Genomic DNA, 17,859 nt, shown 5'->3' on the forward strand with positions numbered 1-17,859 from the left:
AAGAGGGTGGCAGACATTCTAGGATATTTACCCGCATTAATAGTTTTTATTTCTCATCAGTAAATAGAAGCTTTTCCATCAACAGTAGGTTACTTCCACTCTATTCAAAACCCCCAAGTATTCCACTCTAAACAAAGAGGTAAATATTCTAACCTTTGGAATTTCAAGTTGTAGAAACTTTTGTAAGGCTGTACACATTAAAGTCACACGTAAGAACTACTTTGCAAGACCCGCATCTTTCCAAATAGAAGGAAATCCTATTCTTTATTTATTATTTACTATTTGCAAAGCAATATCATGATTGTACTCTGGGCAACTCTTACAAAGACAACCATAAAATCATTTGCACGTCAATAGGAAAATAGGAGGCTGAAGTGGAATCTCTTAAAAATATATGTTTGTGTATATATATATTTGTTCTTTCTGTACGTCAACTTCACTAGAGTTTTTAACTAACAGCAATTTTGTTCTCCTCCATGAAGTGAGGGAACTGGTGTTTTGGCACATTGTCTGCAGCAGCACCACTGGCCTTCTCCGTATCAGAACCAGTCCCAGACTGGGTTCCATCTGTTTTGGAGACCGTAGCGGTATTTATTGACGAACTGCCCCCAATGGTGACTGGAAGGGTCGGTAAGCCACCGCTCTGGATCACCGAGATCTCGTTAGTCTTCATTGCTATGCCATTGCTGAGTACCGCTGCGTACTGATTCCACACAGTGGGGTCAATGCTCACTGAAGGAGGCATTATATCCTTCGGAAACATTTCAGATACCTTCTTGGGATCATTCCCCAGCAGGGCCATGGGGTTATCAATCGAAAGCCTTCTTCCCCGCCTGGCAGAGTTATTCCACATGTGAGTTCCTACATGGACCTTCCAGAGGGGAAAAAAAGTAGGGAATCGTTAATACTGCAGTTATATGGTATACCCAAGTTCTACTCCGCTTACAGCCAAGTTGCTCAAAAGAAGTCACACATACACCACTTGCATTCAGGTAAGTATTTAATCTGGCTAATTCTTGTCTTTGTTCTCTTCCTGGCACGTGTAAGATACAGTCATTCTACTGCCCCACATCACCATGGCTCTCTAGAGTTTACCGCTGAAGCGCTGGTAGGGCTGTGTTTTCACACTTACTGTCAGTGATGGTGGCAGAGGTGCCTCCCTACCCTCCAAAAAATAAAAGCCACATTATTTGCTGGGAACAGACTACATTGGAAAAAACTTAGTTAACACAAGAAAAAAAAAACAACTCACCAAGGAATTTGGAAGAGATGTTACACCTGAGCTAAAAATCTTCCACACCACAAACATAGTGGTAACCTAATGGTCCCTACAAGTGACTGTCCACCAACTGCAGAGTATTTTCCCTCCCCATCAGCATTTATGCAAGAGGACTGAAGAGCTCAAAGAGGTTCTCATGGGAAAGGAGAAGCCCCTGTGCAAGGGAGGGAGCTGAAAGCCCCTTACAGGGCAGACGGATTAATCTTACAATAAGGAAAGACTTGCAGGACTTCTTCAGCAAGTGCTTAGATGCAAAAATCCCTAAGTACTTTGTGCTGTCTCAGGATTATCCTCTCAGTTTTATCGCTCCTTGTCCTGCATGGTGTTTCAAGCAGTGCAGTGTAACACATGTATTCTGTAGGCATCATTTTGTAGAATTCGGTCAATGAAATGTTTATGTCTTGACACATCCAAGTCCACACAAAAATAAACCAATCTCCTTAGTAAGGGCTAAGCCTTTCTTACCATACAAAAAGGAAAGTAAAGACTTCTGTGGGTAATCTTGGTACACTGTTTATCCAGTTGTGTGAAGAAACACAGGAAGGAGAGACAAAAGTCAAAGATAACCATTTGAGGAACCAAAAGAAAATCAAATTTGTCCCCAAAGGCAGGATGAAGATTGGCAATAGTCTTTCCCTCTCTGCTAGGACTTCCCCGACAAAGGAGATCACAACTTAAGAGACAACTTACCTTCAGGTTTCCTTTTGTCGTGAATGCTCTCCCACAGATGGTGCAGGCAAATGGCTTTTCACCTGTATGGGTCCGTTCATGAATCTGAAGGGCGCTGGCGGAGGAGAAGTTCTTCCCACACGTAGTGCAGATGTGCTGTTTGGCGGGGCGGCAGAATTTCGGTCGTGGCACGAGGAGAGGGGCAACACCAGGGGAGAGAGCTGGTGGGCCAATGAAATGGCTAGTGCTGATGGGACGCTCGCTGGGCATCTCCATCTTTATGAGGGCTGGTGGGGCTCTAACAAAAGCAGCTGGAATACTACTTCGACCTGGAAAGAAAGCAAAGATAACACTTATCCCAACCTCCTCCTGCTTCCAAGCTTAAATCTGGCTAAGATACCAGAGGCCCTGCCTTTGGAGCTGCACCTGCCTGAAGAGCATTCCTGCCAAGCCCACCAAAGCCAGGCAGTAGGGCTGCTACTTCACTTGCTAAGTAAGATGCTCTGAAAGAAATCAGTTCGTCCCTACTTTTGCTGGTGAGCTTCAGAGTTAGAAAGTCTCACTTTGATGTCAAATTTAAATCAATATCACCCTCAGCGCTGAAGAGCTCAAAAATCCCACAAAAGATCCCACAGTTGTAATGCCACATTCTTGGGTTAAGCAGCTTTCCATGAAACACAAGCATGGATGCATCAGGTGAGGCTATGAATGACAGTAAGCATGTATAGGTTTTCTTTATATTAAGGACCTTGTATGCTTGCCCTTGCAGGAGATGACAGCAGTCAGACAACAGGAGTCTGACAGTCAGGGAAACTTTCCAGGGCATGTTCCCTCTCCTACTGTAGGAGGAGGAAGAGGGGAAAGCTGAGGAGGTCTGGACCCCTGTTCACCCTTTTAGAGATGGATTTCCTTCAATTCTGCTACCTCACCCAAGGTTAGTGCCAGCATTTTGTGTTACTCACCATATTCTCCATTTGCAAAGTGTAACCCGGGTTCTTCTTTAATAACCTTTCGACCAATATTGCCGTAAGTTAAATCCAAAGCACCAACGACCCCTTCCATTTCTGCAGGTGCATTCTCAGGACCTTCTGATTTATTTCCCGTGCCTGCATCTTCTTGATTGTTGAAGCTAGGTGACTTTGACCTTACGCTCTCAGCTTGGCTGTTGGCCGGGGACAGAGCCTGGAGTGACGCAGACTCGGAGGCAGCAGGACTCCTGCCGTTCTGGTAATCTGGATCTCCTGCCACAGAAGACGAATCGTTTGTCATGCCATCACTTTCTGCCGAGCCATTGTCACTAGACTTCAAGCTGCTTTGCCGCTGCAAGTTCAAAGCGGAGCTGACGATCTTCATTTGATTCTCCAGTGCTGCAATACCAGAGAAGCCGGCTGCTGTGGCTGGAGATTCTGATTGTGCATCATACGGAGTAGGAGGTTTTGAAGAACTCCTAGGGCCATCCTGAGAGTCCAGGTCTTCTTCCATCTCTATGCTTTCCACGGTCTCATCTGGGCGACTAACGTCTCCGTTCTTCTCAGCCACAGTAGGGTCCACATCAGTACTGTCACAGCTGCTTTCCGGGATTGGTGTATTGGGTATTTGTCCCCCCATATGCATGCGGATATGCTGCTGCAACACAACTGCATTTGTAAACTTCTTCTGACAAATGGGACATGAATGTTGCATCTTCAAAGGAGTATTGGCCCGGTGGACACCATAATGAGTTTTAAGGTTCCCTTTAGTGGAGAAGGCACGGCCACAGATTTTACACTTGAATGGCCTCTCTCCAGTGTGAGTACGATAATGCATTTTGAGTGAACTCTGGCAGCTCAGCACTCTGTGGCAGATGAGGCACTCATTGGGGTCAGCAGTGGATTTTTCAATATTTTCAACCAGCTGCTGGAGCTTCGATGTTTCTGAGCCTTGCTCGTTTGACCCGCTGACATGGAAGATGCTCACGCTGCAGGCAGCTTGCGGTGAACTCAAGTTCTGCTCTGTTCCAGATTCATGACCAACCATCCCCGATGAGGATGAGCCACCCTCGCTTTCTGGAGAAGGCCTGGACTGCAGGTCACTTGAGAACGTTCCAGGCAGAGACTCCTTAATGCCCGCGAGGCTGGAGATGGCCTGAGGTGCACTGGTGGCTGCAGAGGTAGGCAGAGTTGTTAGGACAGGTTTGCTATCCACAATTAGGTTAGACTCATCCAGTGGCACAGACATCCCATACGGGATTCCAGTGCTAGTGGGAACATTGTCCAGGTGCTCAGGAACTGGGTAAGGATTCATCTTTATATGGGGGTATTTGTCTTTGTGGCGCTGAAAATGCACTTTAAGGTTTCCTTTGGTTGTGAAGCGGTTACCACAAATGTTACACTTGTAGGGTCTTTCACCAGTGTGGGAACGGAGGTGAATCTGCAGTGCACTGTCATTGCCAAAGACTTTGCCGCAGAATTTACACTTGTGTTTGAAGAACGGCTCTTCTGCATTCGGTTTGCTTTCAGACACGCTAATGTTGGGAGGTTTTCCCTTCCCCTTCTTTGAGGAATCGATCACAGAAGAAACAGCAGAAAGCGGATTTTGGAAGATGACGGAGTTGGATGACTGAGGTAGCAAAGGATTTGGGAACCGAGAAATGGAGCCGGGGAGGCTTCTGCTCACCTCCGGCTTCAAGGGGAAGGAGGAGGAAAGGCCGGCAGCCAGCGAGCCGGCCGCCGCAACGCCAGTGTTAGAATGAGGTAGTTTTCCTTGCTTCAAGGATTCCAGTGATAGGCTCTGGCTTCCAGCTTTTTGTCCGATTAAAGCAACAGCAGCCGAGAGCTGCTGAGACATGTGAGCACCCAGAGCTTTCAGCGGATCAGTAGCAGCTGCTATGGAAGGATGCAGGGCGTGGGGAGCCATCATGGCAATCTGAATGCGGATTTGCTCTGTCAGCTGAATTTGCTGAAGTTGCTGCTGCTGCAAACACACAAGCTGCTCCAGGATCATGGGGATAGCATTGAAACCGGCTGCCGAAGAGGAGATGGCATCGGAGGTCCGCTGGTTCACAGCCACCTTAGTGCCGCGTATCGTCTGCAAAGTCACATTAGTGTTTGGTACTTTGGATTTTGGTAGATAGCTCAGCCCAGGAGCCGTAGGCGTGATGGGGGGTTCTATTTTAAGGTACATTCCTCCTACTGATTCAGCATCCATTTTTCCTTCTCTCTTTTCCATAGAACCAGTGCAGCTCTTTGCCTGAATGTCCTTGCGTGTCCTGCTATCCATTCGATCACTTGAAAAGCTCCCTAGAGAAGCTTCAGAGAAGCTTTCAGGGGGTACTGTTCCCTCACTGTCATTCATGATTAGAACAGGTGGATTTTTAGTGCAATTTTTCTTATGCTCAAGGAATTCAGAGAGATCAAAGAATTCTGCACAGCATTTCTCACAGATTTTAGTCTCCTCCATGCGGCACCTTTTGGAACTCATTTCACCATCTCTGTCACCTGGGACGTCTTGTGGACTCCCTTAAAACAAAAGAAAGTCACATTATTAATAGCTCGATTTAGACTTGAGTATTTCCTATTCTTAAGATCACCAACTTCACTTATGTTGCGAGTTAAAGATACAAGACATTGGAATCAAGTTTACAGATCAATGTGAAGCCTTGTTCTTTGTTAACTGCCAAGTCATTTTCAGCCCCAAAGAAATCTGCATCTCAGTTCTGTTTTCAATAAAGATAATAACATAAAAGGAATCTCAACAAGACTCAATGGAAAGAGGTTTATCACAATTCCCTTTATACAAGTAAAAATGGAACAGTACAGGAAGGCAGCTATAGCACCTGCAAAAGCCCTTAAAAGGAACACAGCCCAAGGAAGACAGAGAAAGTATCATAATGCTAAGCAAAGCATCGCATAAGCTTATTTTGTGTTTGTACTTCCGGTTATAACTCCTTGTTAACCATCCCTCATAAATTCATATAAGATTGTTAATACAGGAACTCCAGAGCAGTTCTTAATTGTACACTGATCTACACTGAGTTGTTTAACTTTCATTCCACCATTATGGAAGTAATTCCTACCGAAGAGGGCTGACAAAAGCAAAAGTAAGTCCAATATTAGCTTCTAAATACTTCAAAAGCACACTCACGTAAAAAAGCAACCTCTAAAAAGCCACAGTAGTAAAGAAAAGACGATTAACTTACAGAACCCCACAGGTAGGTATGAGCCTACGCTGATGCTGATGATTATTAAAGAGCAAAGCAACAAGTCCTGCTTGCAAAACATACACAGTTGTTTCAGATGGGCTCAGGACACCCTGTTTAGCTGCATCCGCAACTCGCCCGCTTTTAGGGAGGGGGAGGGAAAGCAAAGCTGGTCTACAGGTCCACTCCTGCTCTTCCTCCACCTGTGCCCCACAGATTAGACTGAGCACGATTTCCACACGGACAGAGAGGAAAAAAAAATAAGTTGGGGATATATCAGAATGGGAAGAGAGGTTAAGAGAAATTCTAAACCAAAACAGGATGTTTTTGCTCAGTCTAGCCATCTTTAAACAACAAACTCACCCCCAGCTTGAGGCAGGCAAGCATTCGGGGCACGGGAGGAGGGAGCGTTCAGGGGGTAAAACTTGAGGCTCATGCGGCTGAGGGGAAGCGGGAAGGACTGTGGCTGTATTACAGCCCCCACCAGCCGAAATGCCTTGGAACTCACATTAATTGGTCCAATTTTGATGGGTGCCAAGGGTGCAGTAACCAAGTGCGTCACGTCCCGCACACCCAGCAGGACACATTGCAGACCTCAGCTGAGAACCTGCATTACGAGATCTCTTCTATTCAGGTCTTGCATGTCCAGTAATTCACTTGGGGCTCAGCTCCGGTTCCACATGAACAGCCCACACCATTTTACAAGGGGAACCAAAGACTCTGCAAGCACAGGAGCTACTTGTGGCTTTCATTTTAAAGGTGTAACCGAACCGCACATCTGATACATGTGTATATCCTGTACATTGCAGGGTGGAGGGGAAGCATGTCCAAGCAACAACTCAAGCATGTTGACTTACTGTTTAGGGGTAGCGTCAAAGCTCTGAAAGGGAGGATATTGCAAATGTTGACGTTTGTTAGGTTAACACGGGTATTGTATATATATTCAACAAATCAAGCTTTAACTGTTAAATACTGAGTGATGGAGAGTGCATGTGAAAGTTAATTTTTTAAAAAGACAAAACTTGATCAACTAAAAAAAGGAAGAATTGGAGGCCTGTTATGCTATGGTCCAGAGAACCATAAATCCAAATCTATATTTATGTGATTCTGTTAATCACGTACATTTCGGGGTTACAAGTCCTTGAACAGGGAGGAAAGGTTTTCTCAGCACAGATTTGATCAAAACTGTTTCAATCCCTCATGTCTAAATGGGGAGAATTAAACTTTTTTCCCCCTCCTTCAGCCCAAACAACTTCCACAAGGAAACAATACTAAAAACGTAGTTTTAGCATACATTTCCCACCCCAAATATCACTAAATTGATGTCTCTAAAGTTGATTTGACTCCATAGAAAAATATACGTAGAAATCTAGTCTGCAGACAAGAAGTACATGATTCAGAACTTGGTCAATAAATAGGGTCATCTGAGGTCAAGAATGGATGTTTTTAAACTCATCTTTGCAAGAGTCTGAGGAGATGCAATGGCAAAGAAAGCACTAGTGTTGGAAAAAAGGCAAGAAGCTTCCATAACTACACTGTACACTGAGTTGAAAGGTATTTCCTTGACTACTTTCCTACCTACTTCCATCCAACAGTTATCTCACAGAACAGGCTAAAGCATCAAAACCTTTTTCCCAAATCCTTCAGCATTTAGGGCTTCAACACTCCAGTCTCCCAGGCTCCACTATACAGTTCCCTCATGTTGCAAAATAACCTTAGGTTTTACTTCAGGTAGCACAAAGCTCTTCCTTCCACCATCTCTCCATAAGCAGATGTATTTCATGCTGTAGTTTGCACCTCTGGAGTGGCCATGCAAAATGTTTCAAGTGGAGTAGAAATGTCTGCATGAAAAGACTGTTCCCCAGCCCCCAAGGAGATATTCCAGGATAACTACCCCTAGACAAGTCCTCCAACTTAAACTGCTTCAAAGCCTCTGATCATTTATCTCCACTTCACTTGATAGTACTTTCTTATTTTCCCACTTTTCCACCGATAATACCACACTAAATTCAAAGCTCCCTTCTCCAAACTCCAGCAGGCTCCACACTCCTAATATTCACAACTCTGGGGAGCTCCAGGACTAATGTCCCTGGTCCTAAGGACCAGTTGCCACCTCAGAGAAAGAAACGGCAGTAAATTGAAGGCACCTGTGTTCAGCAGCAGCAGGTTAGCACAGCCCTGCACACTCACACAGTTCTGTCTCCAGTTTCCCTGTCTGTAAGGCACTAGCTCAGGACTTCAATGAAATTCAAGTCCCTGCATGACAAGTAGAGAAGAGTCCTGCTTTATTGTACTATTTTCTAAGGTCGAAGGGAAAATAGCTTCCCCTACCTCAAAAAGCATGTTTTTAAGATACATTCAGCAGAAGCAGGATGCTTGACTATCGTGTAGCAGCTGGAATAACACAGGAGCAATTTGTTGTTTCTTTAAAAAAAAAGAAACCAAACAGCTTCTCTGAAACTCTTCATCTTGATTTCTAGCTACATCCTCTCTCCAGCCCCGAAGGGGCACAGAGCCCCTGCAATCAGAGCACCTCATTCACCCAAACCCCTGTGCTGCCCGCCCCCTCCGCACTTATCACTGACATGAACTTAACGGTCTGAAAACGTGGGGTTTTCTCTGCAAAGGAGCCTCCCTGTGCAGGCAGCTCTGTCCGTACTGTACGAGGATTTACTGAGAAACACAGGGCCCCGCCACAACCATTGCTTGTGCACTTCACTTACCCCTCTCCAAAGGCTTCCTAGGGATAAGACTTCTACTTTTTTTTATCTCCCCACCCCCGAATTTCAGGAATGTTATCTCTCAGCATCTAGTTATCCAATAAGTTAGAAGAATGCAGTAAACCCAGCAGGGGGGTTAGATTGAATCACTGGCAAATGGATGGAAAAAATCCACTATTGTGTAGGACAAGTCGGTCATCGACAAGGAAGGCTGATAAAATCCACACAGCTCGAATTAATTTTTTTTTTGAGGGAACCAGTAAAAGAGGAGTGAAATAAATCTTGTCTGGTTTGATGTGATTTCAAAAAGAGTGCTGCTGATCGACCACTCAGCTCAGCAATTAGTGACTTTTTTCAGCTGTGATAAAATTATATTTCACTTGAGTTGGGAGGAAATGGTCAGAGCTCAAGTTTGTGTCCCCCCAGTCCCCTTTTCTTTTTTCCCCAAAAGTTTAATACCTTTGGTGAGCTTACTTTTTCCACAGACAACATTTGATCAACTATTTCAACTTTAAAATTAACATAGCCATGAACTTCCCCAGTTAAAATTAACTCATGAAGGATCAGCAACTATCTACTCCAGTTTTGGTCATGAAAACTTCTGCCATCATCTCCCTGTTGCTCTCAGGCATTGTGATTGCCCGATTTTTTTCCTCTTTCCAGCTGAAAAGCGAGGACTTAAAACTGGCCAAATTTTTCCTTCTTTCACCATAAAACACCGATCAAAACATTTTCTTTAACCATGAAAAAATCACCTCCTTGAGATAAGCAAAATACAAAACTACTGATGGAAATATCCCAGACCCTTGGTGTTTTCTACACCATATTTATCAGCAGCATTTTTCTACCCAAGAATGAGCCAGAAACGTGTTACACCTAACAATTAATGTTTCACGTGCTTTCAAGTTGCTTCTCAAGGCTTTATTTGATTTTTTTGTTATTATGCCCCTGAGTCACCATTTTGATGGTCCACCTACCAAAGAGAATGGGCAAAATATTGTGGAAAAAAAAGCATCTGAAGAGCAAAAAGTGTTAAAACACGGAGGCAAGGTTAAGATGGAGGGCACGGCGCTGGTAGTGCAGGCGCCCCCTCCCCGCTCTACCAACCTCAAGTCGTTCCAAAGCGCTCCAAACCCCCCCGAAGTTGAGGCAGCCGTGACAAACCCCTTTTATAAAATGTCTGCGAGTTACCTGCCCAGGCGCACACACACCCCCGGAGGCTGCAGCGCGGCCGCGTCCCGGCGCCGGTCGGTGGAGGGCACTGCTGCCCGCCCGGCTTTGCGGGGAACCGGCCGCCCCCGGGCGGTGCTGCCAGGCGGGGCCACCCCCGGAGCGCGGCCTCCCCCCGACCAGCATCCACCTGAGCGCGAACAGCAACCCACACACCACCCATCATTATTTTTTTAAAGCAAAACCCGAACTTGCTTGAAGAAATAACGCCCAAAAAGCAGAGGTTGCCCCAATAAGCGGCAGCAGGGGCCACCCGCCCGCCGCCCTACCTGCGCGGCAGCGCTGCCTCCGCGGCGGCCGGTCCTCCCACAGCTGTAAAGGCGGCGGCCCCGGACCACACTTAACACTAGTACAGTGTTTAAGACCGAGCTAAACGGCACAAACCCCGCTGCCAAGGTCAATTGCATGAGAGTCCTAATTGTAAGCCTGACATCAACTTACCACCCACAGCAAGCAGGAGGAGGCAAAGGTTAGAGCAGCAGCTCTGTCAAAACGTCACATGCCGCCGAGCCCAGAAAAAGGGCTTCATCACTACAACCAATATAATGTTTCACTTACGTAAAAGGAAAAATAAGCCGGGCATCGCCCCCCCTCCAGCTCCCAGGCACTCTCACCCAGCACACCGCTGCAACACCCCGGCTGCGCAGCCCAGGACACGGCCGGGGAGATGCTGCCCCACCCGCCTTCCCCGACGACGGGAGCTGCAGAAAACCTAATATAAAATAAAGAAAACCACCAAAACCCCTTGTCTTTCCTCGTTAAACACCCCCCTCTCCACTTCTGCAGAGCTCAAAGGACGAACCAGGGATTTAAATAAAGGAAATCTCTAATTTTACCCTGAGAAAAAGTTGCGGTTTGATACTGTATTTTTTAGGAATGAATCAGATATTTAATGGCAGCAATCCAGCACAATGGGCATTTTCAACCCCTTTGTGAAAATGCTAATTTTCAGTATGTAGTATTATTCTCCAGTGACCACCTGCTGATTTTTTGACCTGTTAATTGATCACCAGGTTAGCAGAACCGTTTCTTAACACGCTGCATTGTTCACAGAGGTGGGTCACAAATCGCTTTGCAAAAAAAAAGAAAACCACTTGCAAAAGAGGAGATAAGAGCTTGATTTTATTATTACGATTATGTATATACTCGATAATGTCCCAGACAAATCCCTGCGGTATTTCGACTTTGTTATGCAGCTTCATCACTTGTTATTTACGGGCACACCTGGAGTGGTGAATATCGAGACTATTTTGGAGATTTGAGGGCGATAAGAGGCATGGGAGCCGCAGCCGCGATTTTTGCTTCTGAAAACAGAAACGCAGATCCCGCAGGAAGGGGTTTCAGCGCAGGGACCCGCACCGGCCGCCGCCTCCGGGCGGACCCCCCGTTGTCCCCGCACCCCAGCGAAGGGTCCCGGCGAGCGCGGCCGCGGGGCGGCGCACGGCAGCACCGCGCCCCCCCCGACCCACAAGAGATGCCCCCATCCAAGGCGGCAGGAGAAGCCCCAAAATCCCCGGCGGGGCCAGAGCTTCGCCAGGTTCTCCTCGGCCAGTGCAATCGCTGCCCGGGCTCCCGGAGGGAATTTCATCCAGGGTTTTGTTAGAAGCGGGGGGGAAGCCCCAACAGCAACAACAAAAAAGCAGCTGGCCATTGCCCCGGAGAGCACGGTGTGTAGCGATCCTCCCCTCCCTGCACACCTCCCCCGCCCCAAGCAGGCCGCATCAGGAGTTATTAACCCTTTTGTTTCAGCGCAGACCCGGAGGTGGCTTTCCAGCAGTGGGCAGAGATTTACATGTGGAAACATCACCTCCATCCCCCAACCTAACCATATGCACAAAGGAAAACAGTCATGCATTAAACATGGGATTTATTGCCTTCTGGCCAGCTTGCTGTTTCTTAAGTCACCATTAACCGGACCCAACAATTGCACATTTCGACTGAAAGAAGAGAGGGGGGGAGGAGGAAAAAATTAAGAACCCGAACCTCCTGCGGGCTGGGAATAAGCAGCTCCTGTAATGCGCATTGGTATTGATCAGTTCTAGAGGTGGAAAAACCCCACACAAAATCAGTCCCTTAGGAAGGCAGAGAACCCCCCAAAAAAGTTCTTGGGGGTCGTATAGAAGCGTTTGGGCACAAGGACCACAACAACTCCTAACAAACGAAGCCCAGGTCGGCTCCCCACCAGCCTCCTATTCCTCACATGGGACGTGCCCCTCCTGCCTCCACTTTCGTTTCGGAGCAGGACGGGCACCGAGAGCGCAAAGAGCGGGGCAAAGCCGGCACCTCAGCCCAGGGGCCGCCAGCCCCCCCGCAGCCCAGCTCCGGGCAGCCCCCGCGGGAAGATGCTGCTCCGTGGAGGAAAACTGGACACGGCCCAGCAGCCCTGACCCTTCCTCGCTCCCGTGGGGGACACCGGCAGGCGAGTGTCCCCTCCACCCCTTCCCCTGCACGCCCACCCCCACCGGGAGCTCAGGGCTAATTTGAGCGCAAATGTATACTTTCCTCGTCCCTTAAGCAAGGGAAAGGGCTGCGAGCTTCCCTAAAAGGAGGAACACTGATTTGCGGTAGCGAAATCTCCCACATCGCCCAAATACAAAGCGCTCACGCACACCCCACATTAGCTCACCGGAGTTATTTTAGGAAGTCGGAAATCAAAGATGGCTGGAGGTCAAGCTACAAAAGGTCCAGGGCGATTGTGATCTCCAACGAAAATAGTCCGAGCGCCTTTTTTTTTTAAAGCCCCACAAAAATCCTCATATAACTACCGAGAAAGTGCTAAATAGATCGGGAAAACCAAACTCCAGCCACTTCTTACCCCTGCGAAGACTATTCGCAATTCCTTCCTCTCTCTCTCCCCCCCCTACCCTGTTTGCCCCCCCCCACCCCCCATCCCTTCCGCCCTAGGGAGGCTTTGGGGTTCACCTCCCATGAGGCTGCACCTCGAGCGCAGCGGGGCCCGCCGTGCGCCCCCCACGCGGGAACCGGCGTAGGTTCCGCGGGACCAGGGCAGGGGGGGGGCGGTGCGGGGCGTTGGGGGCCGCCAGCCGGGCAGGGCGAGGGACCCCTCGGGCAGCTCCGCGCCGAGACCCCCCTACCCCCCCGAGAAACAACGAGGGGTCGGTGCACCGCACTACCCCGCGGAACAACACCGCGTTGGGGCTCCGCAGGGGCGCGGGGATTTAAACGCCTCCAAAAGCCTGAGAGGAGCTGGAGGTCGGGCTCTGGGGTGGGAAAGGAGCGGGGGGTGAAGCACGATGGTGGAAAAAGCCCCCCGGCAAGCGCTCCTCGCCGCCCCGGCCGCCTCCTCCGCGCATCAGGAAAGTTGGGACCCGCCGCGGCTCCGCGCCTTCCCTTGCGCCTTACCACTTGCAGCATCTGGGGGCTGCTCCTCCGAGTTGATGTGCTGGGGCTTCGCCTGCTTCCGTCGCGACATGGTGCACCAGCATCGGGAGCAAAATAGTAGCAATTATTTTCCTCTTCACAACAAATTCCTAGAGTTGGGAAATTACCCCCATTGGGCGGAATGCGCATGTCAGAGTAATTATGATTATCAATAATGCATTGCGATTTATCATGGGTCCCTGACAGCTGATTGGCCTGAGTCCAAGGGCTCACAGATTATTCAAATAAGGTCCATTGATCCGGGCGCAGCGGGGCACGCTGGGCGATGTAGTCTCTGCCCGGCCCGGCCCGCCCGGGCGGGCGACAAAGGCGAGAGCCCCGCCGGGGAGCGGGGCCGCCCCGGGCAGCGCTCCCGGGGCAGCGGGGGGGCAGGATCAGTGTGGAGAGTAAACAAACAAGCCAGCAGCCCGACTTGCCAGGCTGGCGAGGGACAATACCGTTGTTATCTCACCTGCGCTTTTTATATTGTGCTTTAAAGACTTTTTTTCCCCCCCCTCCCTCCTTTAGAGCAAGCAGAAACCGGGGACAATGCTAATTCTTCCCTCTGTCATTAGATAAGGTGGAAAAGGAAAGAGCACTGATTGTCTGAATGGACGAGCCCGGGGTCTCCTGGTGGTGTGGGCAAGTTAAGGGGCTTTAAAAGCGGATCCAGACGGCGCGTAATTATGTTTGGCGTTGGTTCATTTGTTTAAAGGCTTCTTTTAAGTCTCACTTTCTGGGAAGCCGACAAAATTGAGCCAATGGTATTTTTAACAGCAAATAAAAACGTTAGACGTGAAAGGTTCATGTGAAAAACTTGAAGCAAGTGAAAAAACACCACTTTGAAAGTGTTTTCCTGTACTAAGTTGACTGTGTAACTATATAGTGGAATCATTTTCATTTGTAGACCCCTCTTCTGCTGTTGGGTTCCATGTGATAACGCACCACATTTAAATCCTCCTCCAGAAGCCCCAGCTGGGTGGCCCATAGCGTTTGGTACCACACTGGAGGTAGAGTCCATGTGTCTGGATAGGATCGCATGACCCAGCCCAGCTCAGGCCCGGATTTACGTTGCTGTAAATTCCCCGACTGTTACAGAGCAGTCACCTCTCCTCCTCCGATCCCTACTGAAGCCAACTGGACATTGCCTAAGCAAAAATGTGAGGCTTCTTGCATATACAGCGGTGCAGATTGCAAAATCTTTCAGGGAGACATGAATGCTTTTTGTTTTCATGTAGAACACGCCCCTGCTCCTACATCTATCTATGAAAAATGAAGTGGATTGCTAGAAGACATTGGAGAGGTTGATAAGGTGAAGAGATGATTTTGTTGATTTGGAGGAGCAAAGCACTGAGTAAGGATTTAGAAGATGTAGGTTCAGCCGAAGTCAGACTCAATACACACTTACCATTGCATTCGTCAGTAAACAATTTACCAGGGTTTGTGCCTCAGTTTCCCACTTGTAACCTGAGGATGCCATTGCCCTCGCTGCAGAGCTGCTGTGAAGATAAACATCCAGCCGAGATTGTGGAGGGGTGTCGGAAGGGTGATGTAGAGTGGAAAACGCAAATCTTACTAGACAGCAGGAAGGTGGAGGGAGGAAGCAATGGTGCCTAATGGGGCCACGCAATTGCCACAGAACATTGCACAACACACTTCTTACGCATTTTATCGGTTACTTTACTAACATTTTTACCTTGCAAAACCCCTGGGGTTTGTACAACATTTATATTCTAAACTTTGTGCCTGTGAACACTGTTATGCCAAGTGTCCATGGCATTACCTAGAATCGTCTTTTTTGTGTGTGTGTGTGTGATGCTTGAAGATAGGGGAGCTGTGGTTTGCATGGGACAGCCATGGAAAGATCTTAACATTGTAGACCAAGGTAAACAGCGCATCATGATCTAATTAGTTATATATCCTCTTGGGGTTTGGTTTTGTTTTTATAGTGCCTCTTAAGGTGTTTTATTTAGCTAAGGATAATAAAAATCTTAGAAAAAAGAAATCTTGCCAAGAGAATCTATCACCCCCCTCCTTGGACAATTATTGAACATGGAAGCTGGGACAAATTTTGTTTTTCAGGCCACTTTCCTTGCCCTTTCCTCTGCAAGCAAATAAAGGTTTTACAGACCCCCACACTTGCTACACTTTAATGGACATGTTACATCAAGAGCAACTCTGTGTTTACTAATATTAAATAGAAGAGATTAACAGGTATTTAAAATAACTCTGACCATTTTTATCTGGTGATTATTCCACCCTCATGTTGCCCAAAGAGCTTCTATATTTTTGTTTGTTTAACTGGCACTTTGAAATGCTCTTTGTTTCCAAAGTGTGTCCTGAGGAAATAGACTGTTAAACAAGATTGATACCAATTGATCCACAGATAGATATTTACATTGATGAATTTTCTCCTTTTTCACTTGATATGCTCAGTATAACCAAGAGATTTTCATTTATTACACATAATGCTACCAACCCACACCAGTGAATTTATTAAACATGCTGGTTTTTGTATCAAGCTGAGGGACAGACATCCCTGTACAGTAGATCCATATTTAGAATGGACAACTCATGTGGAGCATTTGTACTGAATTTAAAAGAATATATTATATGAAATCAATTGAAGTTTTTGTATTGATTTCAGAGGACTGGGATTTCACTCGCTATGGCTCTAGCACACTGAAAGAATAGAATACGTGAAAAGTGTTAGTTTAAAATGAAAAAAAAAACAAACAAGGGACGTTGCTGTATTTAAGGCTGTGAAGACAGCAAAAGTAGGAGAAAGAACACAACTGACCAAAAAATACAGAGAGGAAGAGGAGGAATGTGACCAAGGAAAAACTGTTCTGATTCTATTTTTCTGGGAAGGTGTTCCCAGCCCATGGTGGTTATAAATAGGCTACCCTGAATGATTACATCATATGCAAAAGGCACGCTACTTGGCTTCAGCACAATCATATGGATTAGCATGATGGCAGCTTCTGGATTTGAAGAATAGCAGGCTTCCTTTTCGGGCTTGACATTGATTTATTTTTTTAAGAAAAGTCCAGAGGAACAATCTTCTGCCACCAGCAGAGCTGAGGCATCACTCTGGATAGGCATCCTCCCAACAGCGGCCCAGCCCCAGCCGCCACGCTGAGCAAAGGGAGTTGTGATAGCGCGGCGCGTTGGGAGCACGTGGAACTCATTGCCGCAAGACACGGCGGCAGGAACCGCAGTGCTGCCCAGGCCGGGAAATTCCTGTCGTCAGGAATGTCATTGCAAAATTATCATGACTATGGAAAATCTGATAAGTATGTTTGTGGGGAGATATGTAATATGTATATATATGTGTTTGTATATGCATCTCCTATGCACACTTAACCTCACCAAGGTAAAGAGCATTATCTTATATCCTGTGATGTCCTACTTCAACCAACTCAGTTTATTGCTGGAAAAAACACACAAATTTAAAACTTAGTTCATCCCTTTTTGAAATTCAGAATTTAAATGTAAATAAAAATACCTTTCGCAAGTTGCACTGTGCTACGTACAACTTCATAGCTTGGAGAAGGGAAAAGAAGCCTTAATAAACTTTGAGGCACACCAGTTCACTTTCCGTATTCTTCCCCCTGTACCTTACTGCAGCTCGTCACAAGATGAATCTCCCAGTGTCAGCACCCAGGGCTTATCTCCACTACATGGAGGATGACTTGAATGTTACTCTGTTGGAACATGTGTAGGAAGCCTCACATTTGTTGATATGAGGTGGACCATAGCTCTGTAGGCAATGTAAATCAGGGTAATTAACATTAATTGTTAGGCCAGTCAATCAAGAGTGAATGCAAAGACACATGCATTCAAATTCAGAAGTGGTTAAAAAGTATGTATATTTCATGTCGATAAGTACTTATCACTCCTCCAGGCTAGACTCTAACTAAAACCAAAATCAGGACACTCTCTTTAAACAGTTTTCTTATACCATTACAGCTATGGTAGATAAGGGACATATTTTCTCCAGCTTTATAAGGAATTAAGGGTTACGTGGTACATCCATCCATCCATCCATCCATCCATCCATCCATCCATCCATCCATCTTCCAAATGACTTTTGAACCCACTACCCGCTTCAGTCAAACCTAATAGTAGCAGAACAGTTTCAAATACTTGAGTTAGTGCAAATTGTGTGAAAATCAGCATCTGGGTAAGGAAGAAAGATCCAAATTAATGTTCTCATTGAAAGAAAGAATTACGCTTCAAATCTCATGCACATGGCAGCCAGCAAGCCATGTAGAACATTCACATTGGTGACCCATCAGCCAAATTGTTGCTTCAGATCTGCACACACATGCTTGCACCAGCCACCCGAACAGGCTGGGGACATTGGACCAAGCAGGGAAAACACCAAGGAGTGAGAGAAC

General features: G+C 46.9%; 1 protein-coding gene across 1 annotated transcript; it reads right to left on the bottom strand.

The window, feature by feature from the left end:
- Nucleotides 1-448: 448 nt before the first annotated feature.
- On the bottom strand, nucleotides 449-13,508 carry SALL4 (spalt like transcription factor 4; the record flags this gene model as incomplete). The annotated part of the gene is made up of 4 exons (XM_080354617.1): nucleotides 449-871; nucleotides 1,970-2,277; nucleotides 2,911-5,445; nucleotides 13,439-13,508. 4 exons carry the CDS (start codon nucleotides 13,506-13,508, stop codon nucleotides 449-451), a joined length of 3,336 nt encoding a protein of 1,111 aa, XP_080210743.1.
- Between the last annotated feature and the right edge of the window lie 4,351 nt (nucleotides 13,509-17,859).

The sequence above is a fragment of the Nesoenas mayeri genome (assembly GCF_963082525.1).
Source record: "Nesoenas mayeri genome assembly, chromosome: 16".
Taxonomy (NCBI): domain Eukaryota; kingdom Metazoa; phylum Chordata; class Aves; order Columbiformes; family Columbidae; genus Nesoenas; species Nesoenas mayeri.